We start from the raw sequence: 18,328 nt of genomic DNA, 5'->3' as shown, positions 1-18,328 counted from the left end.
ACTTCTCCCAATCGTGCAGTGTGTCACATTCAATTTCATAAAAATGTATAAAATTACAAAAATGATGTTGAAATCATATGCTTATTATTTGGACACGGATTTATATTGTATAGAAATATCAAACCTTATAAGACATCTAATTGTATTTTATGAATGAGGTGGAAAACAATACACTAATGGCAGCTGATAATAACCATGCTGCTTTTACTAACTCGTTACACATGCTACAATTCTAAATAGTATAATATAATCATGTCTGTATAAGTTTACAAATTGTATAGTAATCACAAAATTGGCCACTGAATATCATTTTTTTATAATAATAATAGATTATCCATCCTCATCCACCAAATTTAGATTCAACAATCACACACTACTTTTACGAAGAAAGTCTAAACATTTTGACCTTACTGCATATCTCACTAGACATAGGAGCAACTTTCCGACTCTTACTGGAATTTAAATTTCATGAGCTTGCCTTACAGAGAGAGCTGCTGACATACTAAATTTATACAACTTAAAAATAAACTAAAATTTAAACACAGTGAATATAAAATACACTAATGAGATAATAAAGAATATCATAATCCCTCATGCTTAACAATTTACAAAGTAATTTCAAACTTTAATTCGACAATTAACAGGTTAGATAGGTATGTTATACGAGTAAATGATATATGTGTTCATATATACATAATAATGTTCGAATTATATTTACTACAACTGATGACAACATTATCATCATTAACGGGTCTGCATATCGTATTCAATAAGATTGAAAAGATTCCATGTGTGTTTACACTTGATGGCACACTGCTGTAAACAATGCATACCGTCTACATTTTTTTTTAAATCAGAAGAATAACACAATACATCTTCAGTGTGTAATTCATATAAAAACTACTATTTCATTTTCGAAGAATCTAATTTAAGGACACAATTATGTTTTAAATTGTTTTCGTTTTAAGGTACACTACACTGCGATAGGTCACAAGTGTGAACAAATCTATATTTTAAGACTTCATTGTAGGAAAAGCCTTTACATACTACTGCTACAATCCTTGGGGTCGACCTGAATAAAATGTTCTATTCAATATGACGCACAGCGTGAACATAATAAGATACTGCTGTACTCTGGTTTCGAATACATAAATGTTTACAATGTTCAAATTATCTTGCTCAATAATTTGTTATTGGAATATAATAGCGACTTGGGAGAGCTAATTTAAGAAGGAGCGACACGCGACAACGTCAAACTAATACCCCTGTAATAATGGCACCAACTTATCGCACCGTATACTGTCTATATAACTTTGTTAATGTAATATAATTATAAAAAACTCGATTCTAGCGAATAAAATGTATAAAATCTTAATTTTATAGAAGCAAAGCACGCTAAACTTATAGTATAATCATTCTATATGAAACGTCACGTCTGAACTAAAACCACATTATTGACAATGTAAATTATTGATCGAACTTAGTTCGACAATACACCACAGTACTAAATTGAAATAAATTAAAGGCTCATTTTAGACACAAGCGTGTCGTGGACGATGGGTTCCGCTCTCCTGTGGTGCTTAGTTGGCCACCGCCACATCACTCGTTGTCTCCTGCAACTGAATATCATTACACATTTTAATCACTTGGTAAGAAATTGAATTATTATTTTTAATTTAGTTTAGACGTCGCTTGTCTGAAAACCCTGATTATTTAAAATAATGCGACTATACCGTTTCTGTTTTGAGTTCTGGCACATCTGGGACCTCAGGGATCAGTTCCGCCAGTTTGTCGCTGACGGCGAGGGGTTCCTGCAATCACATTAAAATTTTGTTTAAAATGGTATATGATGCAAGGTGAAGAAATTTATTTGCGAAACAAATAACTCGTAACAAATCTCTAGCAAACAATGTGTCATACAGCAGGCAATTGACAACGCATATTTTTTTACCAAGTCTAAAATGTGTCTTAGTTCTTAAATAATACTATGTAGGCCCATCTACATGAGTGACACGCTTGTAAGGTGTAGTGCTGTGGCCGTATGTTAAAAGTTGAAAGCATGGCTATTAGACATTACAAACGTGCTTGTATCATCGTTATGATCACTGTTAAACTATGTAATAAACGTGTGCTTAAATGAATTATATATTTAGCGTAGAGGTGTACATGTCTTTAAAAGATGTTTGGTATCTTAAAACGAAAACATCGCAAACATATAAAAAATCTTCTTTATTATATACTAGACAGCAGTAACCAAATCAGGCAACTCTTGTTCATCTATGTCTAGAAGCTTTTAAATAACAACAAACATTTTGGTACCCAACATCTTGAAATAACAGTGCTTTCATCAATACAAACTTAAAAAGTTTTATCTATATTACACTACATAAAGAAATGCTCTGTCCGCGTTAAGTTGACCTTTTTCATTGCCGTTTGCTACTGATTCTCAATAATTTTATGCTGGAACACTTCACGCGTTGCAGCATTTAAGTGATGGAGTCACAGTGTAATCTGTTGATTTTCTGTCACTTGTTCTCTTGTATTGTAACATAATCATTGGTTTATCCAATGTAATGTCACAACCCGAGTACTTGAGCCAAAAGTAATAATTCCAATATTTCATTATCATTTCATTTTATAAAATAAAAACTATAAGGACTGTGTACGGTTAGATTCCGCGAAAGTTTAACTCGTGTGTCAAGCATTTAGATGACTATTAAACGTTTATTTTTTTTTAATTATCAAAGCTATCTGCGGCCCAAGGATTAAATTCCTTAAAGTCAACAAAAAAATAGTCTAAATCACTAGGCATATTATTATTATTATTAATCATAATTATTGATATTAATCATAACTTCTCCTTTTTTAATTTGGCGATAAAAAAGGACTAATACTTAAATTAGATATATCGTCATTTTATTAGGTTCCTATTTTTCTTTTTTGTAATTTAGCCCTTATAAAGATTTTTAAATGGAAGGCAAAAATGTCACCTTAGCGCGAACACAAAATATTGAAATCTAATGTTTAAGTAATGTGGAACAGAACAAATCATTTTTAGAACATATAAAATTAAAATGACTTAACTAACAGTATTGTGTTAGCACGAAAGCATATTATAAATCACCATGCTAGCATATTAATCGTTTTCTTAATATTTCTGTAGTTCAAGCGAAAAGGAAGGGGAAAGGATAGGAACGCAGCCGCTGGCTGTATTCTTATTCTGTCTGTATCATATTGATCACACTTATGATTCTTCTGGTTATTGACGGTCCACACATGCTGGTAAGAAATGCACATGAAACTAAATACGAGAACTGTTAACGGGGTATATCAAACGCTTCTTAAAATACAGAGCTAATTCCACTACAAGAGCAAGAGTGTCCGGACGGTATTCACCTGTGGCGTGGCAGCGGGCGCGTCGGCCGGCGGCTGCGGGGAGGCGGGCGGCGAGCCACTCTGCGCGGGCGGCGGCGGCAGTCCCGCCTCCGAGACTGGCGGCGGCAACGACTCCTCGGGGGGTGTCATCGTCCTACCAGACTCTATGGTGGCGATTTCTTTAGGATTAGTCGGTGGAATTGTGTCAATCTCATTTTCTGTGATCAACTTGTCATGTTCGACGTTGCCATTGCACTCGATAGTTTCAATCAAGTTTCCTAGCGAGTCTTTAGATTTGGTCTTAAGGGCTTTTTCAGCGTCTAGCGCGTTATCGTTCACTACATCCTTTTCCGGATAGGAAGAGGAATTTTCCACAACTTCCGATATGTGATTAGAATTAATCAAAATTTCATTTGCTTCAGGGATCGGCACCTGTGTGTTATCAATGTTCTCCTTAATAATATCATTCTCTGCAATAACATCATCCACATCCTCACAAATTGGTGATGGGGGAGAGGGTAAATCTTCTATGGAATTAGGGACGTCAGCCTCATCTTCCGGTAGGTCCAAGACTTCAGATGGAGGCGCCGGTATATCCACTTCAGTGTTATCGGATGTTTCTTCGTTATCTTTATTTATTATTGACTCTTCAATTGCTGCGGTCTCAGTGTTCACGACATCTTCAACGTCAGTGGGTACATCTTTATCTTCTAAAGGAACATTATCATCTGAACGTGTTTCCTTAGGTTCGTTTTCTTCTAAAGTTTGAGGCGTTTGAGCTACTAATACCGAACTTTCCTCGCTTACATCATTTATTGGAAGCGGGGCTTCATTACTTATAGGTTGGGCAGAGGTTAATTCATTTTCGGACTTAGGGGTGGGTTCATCAAGATTATCTGTTGTGATTGGGTCAGAGGGTGGTGGTGGTGGTGGAATTGCGTTATCAGCGGTGTTAGCTAGCGAAGCATCTGTCGTTTCTGGTGCCATTGTGGTGGCAGCAAAGGATGCCACAGATGAAGGAGGAGGATTCGCGGGGAGTGGTGGAGGCGTGGAATCAATCAAAGGCATTTGTTCAACACAAACCTCTTTTTTGACGGAAATTTCAGGTACAATTTCGGTCGTTTCGGCGGTGGTTTCTTCTTTGCTCTCTTCATTTTTTTCAACTTCTGAAGGAGTTTCTTTTTCAGGCTCCTCTAGAGAAAGCCCATTGACTGGTAACTGCTCGGGTTGGGTTTCAGCTTGAGGCTCGGACCTGTCAGGGTCAGAGCTAGGTGCAGTGGGTTCTTCGACTATGGGGCTTTCCTCCTTAGGTGTCTCGGGCGCAGAGCTGCCATTCGTGATAGGTTCCGTTACAGGGGTTTCGGGGGTTTTCTCATCTTTAACTTCGCTTTCAGTCTTCACTTCTTCAGCGGTTTCGTTAACAGCGGTTTCCGGAGCGACTTCGGCCGTCTACAAACGGTAACAAATAAGTTAATTATTCAAATATTTATGTACTAAAATTTGTGAAAATGTATGTAATTTATTGTTGAAATAAAATTCATGGACATAGTCTACAACCGTGTAACACATATAAACACTATAAAGGAGACAACAAGGAGCGCGCAAATACCTTATCATCGGCCATGGTTAAAATTAAGACGTTTTACTCGCGTAATCTGTACTGAGACTGAAGGGAGATTAGCATGCGCAATATAATTTATAGTACTATTTTCTGTAACGGACGGTTGCCGCTCATTTTTAGATAAACAGTTACCCTCCAGTGCTCATGACATATTAGGTTACAATATCAATAGGGCTGGCAAAGAACAGCTAGCTAAGATAGGTAAATTATTTTTTTACAGGTACCAATGTTTTTAATAGCGAGTTTAGTTATTATTTTGAATGAAGGATGCATTCAACAAAGAAAGAAAACTTGCCCAATACAATTTGTATTAAAAATACCAAGAATGTTTTTTTTACATTTAATTAGCTAAATAACGAGTGCATTGTAAATCTTTGATTCATCCATATCCGTGTACTCGATTATCATCTCGATATTTTATTTCATATTCTTCGATCTTTAACCGCAGGGTTGTGGCAATCATAAAATGATACCAGTAAGCAAGGCCGTATTTGTTTACTGATGTAGAAAGATACAACCAAGTGTGCACATACTTATATTTATACCATTAACCGATTCGTCATTTGCGTTCGAACATGCAGAGGTAGAGCGACATGCCTAACCCCCCCTACGCGTTTACTAACTATTAATTGCATTGCTAAAAATATTTTTAAAGTACTTATTGACAGTAAGACTTGATTGACATCGTATACCGATTTTTAAAAAGAAATTTTGTACAACAAAGAAACGAAAGACCGCGTCGCATGTGTGCAATGGTAACGAAAATAAGGATATGTGTTAATGTTTTCTTCCTAATCATTAAGGGTTTAGTGTTAGTAAGTAGCTAACGAAGGAACCGAATTATTTTACCCTGCCCCTGAACCTACCGGTATAACCAAACCAATAATTATAAATTGTTTAATGTTCAAATAAAAAAAATACATCATTTATTTATTTGAGTATTGAAATAATAAAAGTATCGAATGAAAAATTTCTCAGTTCTATCAAGTTTGACTTTAGCCTAAATTTTATAATACATCAAAAATGGTCCGAGGTTGGATATTTAGACAACATACACTGCGGTTTAATGAAATATACAAACTTAAAGCTAATTAAAAATAAATACCAAGATATCAGACTATTATAGACTTGCTGGCTTATAAGGAATAAAAATCTAGGTTTATTATTATGATCACTGATGTTTCATATAAAGTAATCGACTTCATAAACACAAAGAAATAAAAGTAAACTACTTATCATGCTACATACCTATTCGCTTGTTATTATGATTTCAAGTATTAAGCGATTGAGGCCCGTGCATTGACCCGAAAGCTGTTAGCGAAAGCTATGTGTGACAGATGCTTACATTGAAAATAGAGACGAATAGGTATTTTATAGAATTGTTAAAATAAACCCGCCGTAGTTCAGTGTATAACTACTACATTTCTGTACTCAGATGCAAAAACGTAACAAAACGTAACGAAACGTAAAAAAAGGTAACTAAAATTGAACTAACTAAAAACCTATCATCACTTTGAACAGGAAATTAATCATCAGACGCGCTTGCGAACAACATGAATAAATAGAATATGTAGTGTATACAAAGGTGACTATTTAACAGCGCAGTACCGGTCATGTTCCGAAACAAAAACACGATCGTCGTCCGGAACGAACGGCACCATGAACAATGGTGCTCACTTCGGCATCGAGTCATAGTCGCGAGGCCGGGAAGCTAACGGTTAAACTTGAACAGGATCAACCGTATGATTATTCAATAAGTACCTCGACCAAATATATTATACTAAACCAAACTACCCTATAACATCGTTGATTATTTATTAAGCGAAAAGTTTAAATTACGGTCTTTACTTTAAGCTTTAATAATATTAAAATATTTTATAGCTCTTAGCAGTAACTAACATAACCTTCTATGGTACAGTAATTAACATTATCTATACCTAAATTACAATAATAAATTAACACAACCTGCTGGTTTATTTCAACAATTGAATTGCAAATTATAAGGTTTCTACCTACATTTACTCGCCAACTTTCCTATTGAAAACAAATAAAAGGAAAACGAATATCGCTAACAACCTACTCATAACAAGTTTCACGACATAAGTACTGTATACTATTTTACCCGTCTTTATTACTTGCGAGAGTTATTGATAATGAGTCTTTAAAATATATTTATAAATGTACGTCGTACATTCCTCTGGAAACCATAACATACTAAGTTGAATAATGTGTAATGTGTGAATGAGCGAATTCCATCTTCGAGTTGATTGCCGTTCGTTCATATAATAATGATTATTTTATCACATGATTAGAGCCGTATATTTGCGGGCTCGTCTATGCAGACGTCGCGTTGGCTAATCCGAAAAGTAACAGTAAAGTATGCGACAGAAAAGGTGACTCACTAAATGCCATACAATACCATGAACGTCTGGCTACGGTAATGATTTTCCGCTCCAAAACACAGCTCGTGTCGATGTTCGAATCATGAATTTTAAATTACTTTGACAGTAAATTAGGTCCATCCGTTAAATAACAATGCTTAGGATAATTTATATACCTAAAATTCGAATAAATTATTGATAAAATAAAACATACTCAACACAATAACTATTATAAACGTACATTAGTTCGGTGATAGTTCACTGTAATTTATAAATATAGGCGCGATGACTCTGTACTCTGATTTGGTAGGTGGCTTAACCCAAATAATAACGTCCCAACTACCTCAGAGAGATCTCAGCAGAAGTATTAGGCATCGTGTGACCGGCGGACGCGAGCAATTTGCGATGGCAATAAATAACGGAGAAGATAGCATCGCGAACTGTATACAATATTATATGCACTAGTGTCATATAAACAAGTATGTAGTCATCATACGTGGCTGCTATCAGAGGTTGAACGCCCTGTCTTGGCACCGATTGTAACTTATAACTGCTGGCGTCTATACTTTATGTCAATGTAGCTATAATAATCGAGTTTACTGAGGGAAATAAATTATCCAAAAAATATGTGAAATTGACTTACATAACAAAAGGGTTTTTTTATATTAGAAGTAACGCTGGTTTGTAGAAAACACTTTCACGCACAGCGAAAGCTCTGGTAAACCAGGCGCTTGTTACGTAATCAATAAAAGCGTTAGGATATACATAATTATGTTTATTTATAAGTTAAGGATGTAGAGTTATTATGGGCGTTACATTAATAAATATCTACACAATAAGGTGTCATTACAAATTTTTCACACAATAGCGTGTCAATAGAGGAAACTGAGCCCTCCCTTGTTATGTCAATGCACTATTCAGTCGTCGTATTATGAAAATACAACGGATGGACCGCCGTGGACAAGTCGCCGCCGCCGCCGCTACTAACGTCATTCAATAAACATGCAATCTGAGCAGTATAATGTTCATCATGTTTCCTTTACCAGTAGTCAGTTTTGATACCTACAGGCTACATCACCCAGAGTACGACGCATTGTTCAAGCTATGCAAGATCACGTGACATATTAAAATTGACAAACACAAACAACTGTAATGCAAATCCTGCTTTAATTTTTATAGTTACAAGACCAACTTTAAGTTTAACTGAAAAATTTTCTTAGTTGAGTTAGGATATAGTGATATTCCAAGCGAAGAATAAATGAATGCCGTGTTTCTATAATAACACCACCACGTTCTATGGTTAAACAAGGTTGTACAAGGAAAAGCGGTTTGCCGACCTCCTACGTATCAGTCTCGTAACCCGTCCGGACTGCGGACCAACCCGCCCACGAGTAGCGTCGCAAAACCTGCCAAGGACTGCTAATTTTATTTTGCACTCCACAAACTTGTTTCCTAATGCAAACCTCGCCCTTGCGTCATCGCCACACCGATACCATTTTATAAGATCATAATGGACTTAATACAAATAAAAAAATATCATAATGTCAATCATTATAGTTAGAACTCAAGAACTCAAGCGTAACAGAATAGAACAAACCAAATTTCAAATTCATTTTTTTTTAATCTAAATCCTATGGACCTGGGTCAGCGTTCGCTTTAAATAAATACAGGTTCTTTCGTTAATAATATAAAACACACTTAAAATCATATAAAGTGTGTTTATATAAACTTACTTAACAAAAAATAATTTCTATCCAAAAGACCAGTACCAGTACTAACTTGAATTTGGTATATTTATTATAATTTCTTAGGTGAGGTTGCAGCAATTAGCAATAGCTCTACTTAACTCTTATGTGAATCTTTTAAAAGACTTAGACCCTATGTAGAAGACACCGAATAACCACTCTAAATGCAACTGTTCATAACTTATGTCATTACACAAAATAGAGGGCAGCAACCATCTCGATCGCAGCGAACGCGGCAGGTATCTTATAATAAAACTAGCTGCTGCCCGCGACTTCGTCCGCGCGGTTAGAAGAAATTGCTACTATAACTTGAGATTTAAACTATCCTATCTCTCAAGTTGGATCGAACTGCACATGGTGTGCGAATTTTATTATAATCGGTTCAGTGGTTTAGGAGTCCATTGAGGACGAACATTGTGACACGAGATTTATATATAATAAAATAAGAAACTGTGAATTTTATTTTTTGACCATTCTTTTAGGATCTAGGAAAGTCTTTAAAATTTTATCTAGCCTAACCTCTAACCACAATAGCTTTCTAACGACAAATCCGTACAGTTAAGAAGTTAAGGTGCAACGGAAATACACTGATGGATACGTTACTTGTTTACTGTTACGTTTTAGGATTTATAATCCTTTTCACGAGCTCTCAGATGTAATTTTTTCCTTCTTTAATCGTTTAGAAAAATAAACACGATTTAGAGTGTAGGGTAATCCAAACGTAACTCTTCTTTTTTTTTTAACCAATTTCTATAAGTTGTTATTAGAGTAATTGTCGCCAAAAGCGTCAATGAATTAAGAATCACTAATAGGGTGATATCGCCGACGACAATGGCGGCTCACGTTTGGTTAGCACGGATATAGCACCACTTTGAATTATAATGCGCATTGTTCCTCGCGCTGCGCCGGTTTGGGTGCAATGCACTACGTCGCAATAGTTACTTGTCATAGAAATCGTTGGTTTCTAGTAGGTCTGATCGCAAGGTCGTCTCGCAAACGATTTATTGCAATAGAAACAATTAACAAAATAATTGTTTAAATTGGAAGTTTTACTATAATTAAGGTTATTTGCAACAAAATCTTATCTCGTATATTACCCATAATTAAGAAGTAAATAGTTCTAAAAAAATTGTATCTTTATACATAAAAGTTATTTCTAGGACGTGCGATATGGCTCATAAGGCAAGCGTCAATTCGATCTCCCGAGCACCAGTTTCGGCCACATGTGTGTGCCATTTCTTATATTCATAATTTTTACAATATAGAGGCCAATGACTTTGAATGGTTTAACGCAATTAGTTGTATCTTAGGCCTAAAATAGTAGTTACAATTAACATAGAGTACATATTATCATGAAGGCATTAATGTAGTGGTTAAGAGCATTGTTAATTTCTGTGTACTATCGGACGAGATATGTTAATACAAATTATAGCAAGATTCAGGATCTTTAGGTACATGACTTCAGGTAAACTTTGTTTTTAGGTATTATCTACTTGATAATAAAAATAGATTTATATTTACCTCCTCTGGCACTTTTTCTGGTTCTCCATTTGTTTTAGGTTCTTCATCTTTTTGCTTTTTCTCTTGTTTGGGCTTATCCTTTCTGCTGAAACTGATCGATCTAAGCGACCATTTCTTCTTGACCTGCCCATGACATGCTCGGGTTAATAATAGTACAACTAAATAATAGCTAGAGGCAAACACGTGCAAAGTTGTAGTGAACACAAGTTAGATATTGTTATGTCAATTAAATCGTAACAATGGCTAAAATATTGTTGCTCACCTTTTCCTTTTTGGGTTTCTTCCCGTCCTCGGGTGTCGGCGTGGAGTCACCGTTTTCCACTTTTGGCTCACTTTCTCCGTTTGTTAAGGGCGCAGCTTCTTTTTCCTCCTCTGGCTGTTTGGTTTCTTTCTCTGTAGTGGCATCCTTTTCGTTTTCGGGGGTGCCACTGTCCAGATCTTTTTGTTTTTCCTATAAAATAAAAACCACGAACAATTTAAATTATGACAACACCGATGGTAAAATCATTTTTTTTTTTACATTAATAGCCATGTTATATTTTTTCACTTGTTTAAAATTATTCGGTATCATTTATATTCTATTACCTTACTATCTAATGTAGATTTAACGTGCTTCAAGAACAGATATTTGTACATTAATGGAATACAATAAATGATGTCTAATGGATAGAAAATAATGACGGTCCTTTAATTTGCTTAATCAGTAAACAAACAGATACACCAAACTATCTGGCATGTTTTAACAATGAAAATAGAGTAATTGTAAAAATCTATTCATAAATACATATATAGAAAAAAGAAAACGAGTATGGTTATAATTATAACGTGAAATACATGAATTTCCGGTGATTGACTTAGCACATACAATTATTTACTCCGCAGATTTATGTAGCAAAAAAGCTGAGGGCTTGATTTATCTTAAATGTTTTCAAAATTATTAAACTACATCCTACGGGTAAGTTGTTGTTGAAGCAGTAATATGACGACTGTAAATATTTAAATTCAAGGCCACCTTAACAAAATAGTGATCGTTGTTATCATTTATCATAACAATAGTGAGTACATGCGTGATGCGTACACTCATTGGTACGCATGCACTCAAGGGTATTATAATTAGGCTACAATAATGAAGTGTTGCGATTACCGATTGTTCGTGTATGTGCGCATCGCCATTGAGCTGTGGTTTGAGCGCGTCCATGTCCGCGAGCTGCTCCACGCGGCCCTCGCCGCCGGCGCCCGCCACGGCAACCTCGCCCGCACCCTCCGCTTCTTTGCCGCTTATATCAACGGAGCGCTTACTTTGCTTAGCACCCATGCTTGCTGACGGCCTGTTTATAAAACACCATTGCTTCTATTATTAGCACATACAGAGAAGAATTATGTTTGATGAGTATAGCAGCTTTAGTATTCCACGAAACTATGTATGTACCAATAACCACTTCCGCCCGGGGTATTTTAGAATATTTGTACGTGACAGAAATACCATACTTATTTAAATACTAAATTGATTCAACAGTCTTGAAAAAAGTCGTTTACCTGATATAACAGCAGGTTTAGCAGCTACCTGCATAGAAGTTTTGTTTAAATATAGAACATAGAGTTAGCGCTATAATATACTTTTTGTGAAACTATTGTCAATTCTGTATTGTGCTTGCGGCTATATGGTATATTTTTAAGTTTCCTACGATATATTAGGAAGAGCCTTTATCCTTATCTTTAGAGTTCAGTTAATTAGTCGGTTATAAATTATTTACAAGCACAATGAGAATAAATAGTTAATAAACCAATATATCACAATTAGACGTTTATACTCGGTAAGCGGAAGTTAAAACGTAGCTAAGGACCTGTTTTGTAGTATATATCCAACAAAGTAACAAAAGCAGAATAAACCATTTAATGTCGATGTCCATACATACCTTTACTAATGCACGTATTGTCTAATGTAAATAAATCAATATTTGTTATGCGAGATAAAAATAAATAATTCAGGTATGAGAAGGAACCAAATTGGAATACAAAGCACGTCAGTGGGTCACGGTGCTGGGAACATGCTTGAAATAAATGTAACTGCCGCCCGAAATAACACCTCTCGGCGTTGGTGCATGAAGATGCATCACAGTACTATTTCATTACACGGTGTGATGTTGACACACATTAATCGAAATTTTCAGAGCCAAGGCACATAAAAATATTTTTTCCTTTAAATAAAGTCGTTCTATTGTTTCCTATTCGCAATTAGACTTTATTTTATGACTAACACATACTTGGTATTTTACTGCATGCTACAGATGATTCACTGAATCATCATAACAATAAGCTACTGATTCATATAACAATTATGAGAATAATTAAAAAATGTTTCTTCAATTATTATTATACTAACCAGTAGTGTTGTATTTTGATGTTTATTTTTAACTGTTTAGTAATGTAACGCACTCTTATACAGTAGCCAAGAACCACACAAGTATCGCGACGGTTAAAATGAAACTGAGAGTTGAACAAGCCGCATATGGTTATTGTTCACATTGATCATTAGCAGTGGACCGAATTCCTAGCGCATCGTTGACTTTATCGTTCATTATCCCACTCGTTACTCTCAATACAAATATAAATAGCTGTGACATTAGTCACGCAGGACTCGATTCTTATCTCTGCACAAACATTCACTGCGAGGCAAAAATAATTACAGAACAGAATAGGTTGGTGAGTACTATAAAATAATGCTATTAGCATGACAAATCTGTTTTAGCAATCTCGGTTGTACAATTACAATATATTCATGGAGTTGACTAAGTTACACCTGGTAGATATTTTAAAATCAATAACAGAACAATGCCGGAATAAAAAATACGTGTAATGAGCCCTAGCAAACACTATTATGCTTCATGTAGTAGCAATTATACACACTATATTATCCTTTGTCCTTGATCGTACAGCGAACGTTGCGCTGAGAGCGTCCGTCATGTCATGATGGGGAGTTATTTCAAATTGGTTCACGCGTTGACTCAGGTTATTGACCCAGCATGTACTTCCCCCTCTCTTCTACATAAAGTTTTTTAGGCATAACCAGTCAACCCGAACTTATTATTGTCGTAAGTAATACAATAGGAGGCTCTCTCTGTAGTAGGGCTGGTTTCATTTCGTATGAGAGCTGAAGTGTATCGACGACCTTGGCTTGGGTTTATTCAAGGTCGACGTAATAACGACGAGTAAATGATTTAAAAGTAAAAACATTAAACTTGTGTATCGATTGATACAAGGGTACGGTATAATTATAAACTGCGTTAACATCGCAGAGAAAACTAGACCCCATTTTTATTCATATACTTCTCTTTTGTTTCGCGCTAAAGCTGCTAAATAATAAAGCAAGTTAAGCAAATCAACTATTTTACCTGGGTATTTGCTCATGTAAAGACTATTTTGTCCAGGCTATTGAGATTATTCTATATTTTTAATTTATCTTGTATTGGCATTTGATCAAACTAACTTAACATTTAAATCTCGGCCCTCGAGATTTTATGATTTTAGTTGTGTATGTAATATTAAGGCTAAGCCTTTTATATGGGGACCAATCAAATGCATGTATCTTAAAAATTTAATAAGTATCGTATCATCATCAGCCCGTTTTAGTCCACTGCTGGACATTTGCCTCTTCCATGGCACGCCACTAAGCTCAATATGTATTTTATATGTATACTACCTATAACACCAAATATTTAAATCTAAGTTTTTAAGTTTAGTCACATCAGGCATTTATTTTCAACTTCAGTGTCTTTGAATGTTTAAGTACACGCATGGCGAAAGAAAGCGGAAATCACTTTCTGCGATACGAAGAATTTCATGAGTTAGAAAATTATATTGGTATGGTACTTTATTCTTGTTTTAATTTAAAGTCCACAGATAAATCTGTTTTTAATAATTGAAATCAGTTCATACATGTTTGTAGGAAGAAATTGCAACTAAGTATTTCCAAGCCGCAGTTTCGGTACGGACGAAGTTATGTTCTTGTGCACACAACGTAAATCAAATAAAGCAGATTAACTTTGATATAATACAATTACAAGCAAGGAGTGCATACAATCATGTGCCGTATACCACCCTCATGCCCGTATGCGACACGTGCACGGTAAGTGGAAAATCGATAGCGGCGGCCAGTTGCGGACACAAACCACAAGTAACATTGCACCGGTCACATATTATGAGCAACAGGAAAAATTATATTACAATTCAATAATGAATTATGATTCGCTGTGATTACTTATTCACATAGATCATAAATATAAAATATTCAACATTAATGAATTAGTCATCCGAAAACAACACTATTCCTTAGTTGTTTTCGGATGATGGCTTTTGTGTTTTTGTCGTTTTTCCTTGCCGTAACACTCTATGACTCATTACAAGATTTTCATGGTTGTACCTTTATTCATTGTAATGTACGACATATTTTTTTACTGGAATTCGTAAATAGAAATAGTTACTTTATCTTATACAATGAAGAGGAAACATGCGTTGCTCTTCAGCCGCTTCATATTAAGAATCGTTATTTGAAAACTACACGAGCATTAAAATTCTGCTTATTATATGTTACAAAGACACTATCAACAGAAATATGCAATCAATACTACTTCAATTTTCAAGCTATTATGGTGCAGCAGGTTTTAGAAAAATCTTTATACACATTCTAAAAATTAACACTTATTGCCATTATTTTTTGTTGGCAAATAGTACCTAGCATACAACATTTTGGCTAAATAACTATTTAATCAATTACGAGATCTCCTTCTAAGTTTTCGGTAAATCGTGTTTAATACAAGGATGTTGCAAATAGTAGGTTAAAGATAAGAGATCAAGGATTGCACTTTGTTTAACATTTTCCTAACAACAGATTAAGGCTTATATAGGTAAGGAACAACGACAACTAAATTCGGATTATTTAACTAAGTACATGAACACAAATAACAATACAATGTATCCTAATACTTTGTATTGAGATTTGTATTGTACGTATCCTAGTAGATTAAAATTAATTGATGTGATTGATCCATTCATGTCTCTATTGGTACCTTTTTACGAGACATCTATCCAATATTTTTGTTTCGTATTTTTAGTGCCAGACAGAGAATTTGATTGTATGATTTATAAATAAAAGATTTTAGTCGCCTCTCTGGTGCTCTTTTTTGCCAAGAGGCTAAGGTACAGAAACTATGAAAATTCCTGTAAAATTAAAAACAGTTTTTCCAACACTACTTTGTTTAATTTTGCGGAGACAGGAGCAAGTAATTTTTTAAGATGACTACAACGAAAGGTGATTTCAAGGTACCTAGGCATACAATTTTTGTCAGACAAGAGTTTCTTGGTGATTAAGCTTAAGGATAGTCGTAAAAAGATGCAAGTTACTAATTCATACAAATATTTCTTCCTTTAACGTAAGTAGGTATGTTGATAATAAAGTTTTCAATGGTTCCGTAGCGCGAGCTTTAAGAGGCTAACCAGTCGTCAAGGTTCAAGATAATCGTCGATATTCGCAGTTTTCGTATACAAAGACTACTTAGCATAATCAGTCAGGCACGAAAACAACTTCTAACTGCCCCACTTTAAATAATTACTTTACTGCTGTTATTTTATGCACCTATTTAAGATAGTTGTAACTATTTTTTATTTATGAATTGGTTTTTATTTTCCACTATCTCTAGTAATGTAATTTATTTTTGTATTAAATAGGCAGTAACTCAAGGCAATTTTAACTTTTGCTAATTCATTGTTTTTTTTTTCTGTTACGAGTCTATGTAGTATTAGAGTAGGTTTGGTGAAGTTCCCTAAGGGCGTGGCGATATCAGCAGGTTATTTCCTGGACAAATTTGCTATATACAGACTCATCTAAAACCTACAATTCGATGAGGCTATGTACCGCAATTTTTTTCCTAGCTTTGCCTTTATATATTGATTATCGCTCTTACTTCTTTCCCTAATTTAACCACACCCCATTTCCTTACAGATAGAAAAAAAACCCAAAGTTAAGAGCAAGCCTGGGCGAAAGTTCGATAAGCATTTATTTAAAACCATTTAAGACACTACCTATACATTTTTTTACCATCTCAGTGATAACCTTTGCCTAGACATATTCACTTTATGGTGGCATGTAAGCTAAGTTACTTGGCTGAATACTATTATACAGTAAACGTTAACACTTGATCAAATTTAGTATTGTATATAAAAATACATAGGTATTAATGTCATTAACTGGAGACAAAGACTAAACGAGTCTCAAGATAATTTCACAATGACAAGGTACACAAACATTATTGAAAGCTTATCTCTGCCGAGTTTATAGGGAACAGAACGTGTCATTGTTCGAGTTCAAATGCTACTGGTAGAACTTTGATATCGTATTATGCGATTTCGGAATTTAACTAACAACAGCCTTAAATATATTCACACATTATGGTTCAAAGTTAGGTAGGTAACAACACCTAGTGCACCCTTATTTTAAAGTTTCTGTCTCCCCCAGTTAGTCACAACGATGATTCATCGTTCCGTTGTTAATCACAAAGAACGTACCTTTTTACCGGAATTTGTCGAATAGAAATTTCTGTTTATGATACCTACATGTTCTTTGACTAAAAAGCATATATATCTATGTTAGAATATAACTTTTTCATTCATGTTCAGCAAAATACATAATATATGATGCTCGAAGCTTGTACCGGACTGGAAAGGCGAGTAAACTAATATGTAAATTCAAATTACGATTCATTTACATTGATGCTTGTCGAAACTACGTATCTAAATACTTTTTGATGATCGTGCTGTACCCAGACTTAAAAGATAATAATTACCGTACGTAATGGACTTATTTTTTTTTTAAGTAAGTAGGTAAGTTGGTGGATAACTTGCACCGATGTGCTTGCCGATGCTGAATTGATGTGAGCCGGCTTGTTATAAGGTCTTACAGTAATTAAAATAGTAACAATTCTTATGACAAAAACTAATATTAAATTGATGATTACCTTAAGGCTTATCAATCCGAAATATATTAACAAAGAATTTACACTGAAATACTTAAAATATTCACTTCCAGCACTCACAGCCCAACACAATATGGCGGCAGGACGAAATCCCCACCTCGAAAATAATTCAAAATTTTAACTGGCTTGCGATTGGTTCCTGCAATCAAGACGCTTCACTGCAATGCAGCCAACTATACAAACGGAATGTAAAATACTAAAATCTATCCACCAACATAAAGGACAAGAGAATGGCTCCTTTACACGATAACTTAGTCGCAACATTTGTATGAAAATAAGATGGAGATGATAATAAAATTATTATAAATTTATTGGACAGACAAACTCAAGCCCAAATTGTTCTTAAAGCTATAAATGTCTGATTCATATTTAAATAAAAAAGTTCCTATAAAATGTCCTTATTATCTTCACCCATTATCCTTCCTTTGTGCATTTACGAAATAGAGAATCATGTGTGTCTTTAATATTTTATAACGAAATTTAATTAATGAAAGAATTTAATCTTTATAACTGTGAAGTGACTTGAGAACGAGTTACGAAACATATCTTTATAAAATTTACAAACCGATCCTGTTTCTTTTGCGTGCGCATTAACAAAATTCTCTCAAAATAATAAAAAGAAAACAATATTAGTATTTCAAGCAACTTTTGACAGTG

The 18,328-nt window shown here is 34.8% G+C and overlaps 1 protein-coding gene across 4 annotated transcripts; it reads right to left on the bottom strand.

The window, feature by feature from the left end:
• Positions 1-84: 84 nt before the first annotated feature.
• On the bottom strand, positions 85-17,804 carry LOC113497167 (zinc metalloprotease ZmpB-like). Of its 4 annotated transcripts, none has more exons than XM_026876575.1 (7): positions 17,654-17,804; positions 11,788-11,971; positions 10,906-11,094; positions 10,644-10,766; positions 4,459-4,824; positions 1,734-1,811; positions 85-1,619 (listed from the first exon to the last, which is right to left on the bottom strand). In XM_026876575.1, exons 2-7 carry the CDS (start codon positions 11,956-11,958, stop codon positions 1,581-1,583), a joined length of 966 nt encoding a protein of 321 aa, XP_026732376.1. In that variant the 5' UTR covers positions 11,959-11,971; positions 17,654-17,804; the 3' UTR covers positions 85-1,580. The 4 variants fall into 4 exon arrangements, with proteins under 4 accessions (XP_026732376.1, XP_026732378.1, XP_026732375.1 ...); XM_026876577.1 differs by lacking the exon at positions 17,654-17,804 and adding an exon at positions 13,027-13,969; XM_026876576.1 differs by lacking the exon at positions 17,654-17,804 and adding an exon at positions 14,036-14,107 and having other exon boundaries at positions 88-1,619.
• Positions 17,805-18,328: the final 524 nt, after the last annotated feature.

This window comes from Trichoplusia ni, chromosome 9 (genome assembly GCF_003590095.1).
Source record: "Trichoplusia ni isolate ovarian cell line Hi5 chromosome 9, tn1, whole genome shotgun sequence".
Taxonomy (NCBI): Eukaryota; Metazoa; Arthropoda; class Insecta; order Lepidoptera; family Noctuidae; genus Trichoplusia; species Trichoplusia ni.
This window is presented reverse-complemented; position numbering and strand designations above follow the sequence as displayed.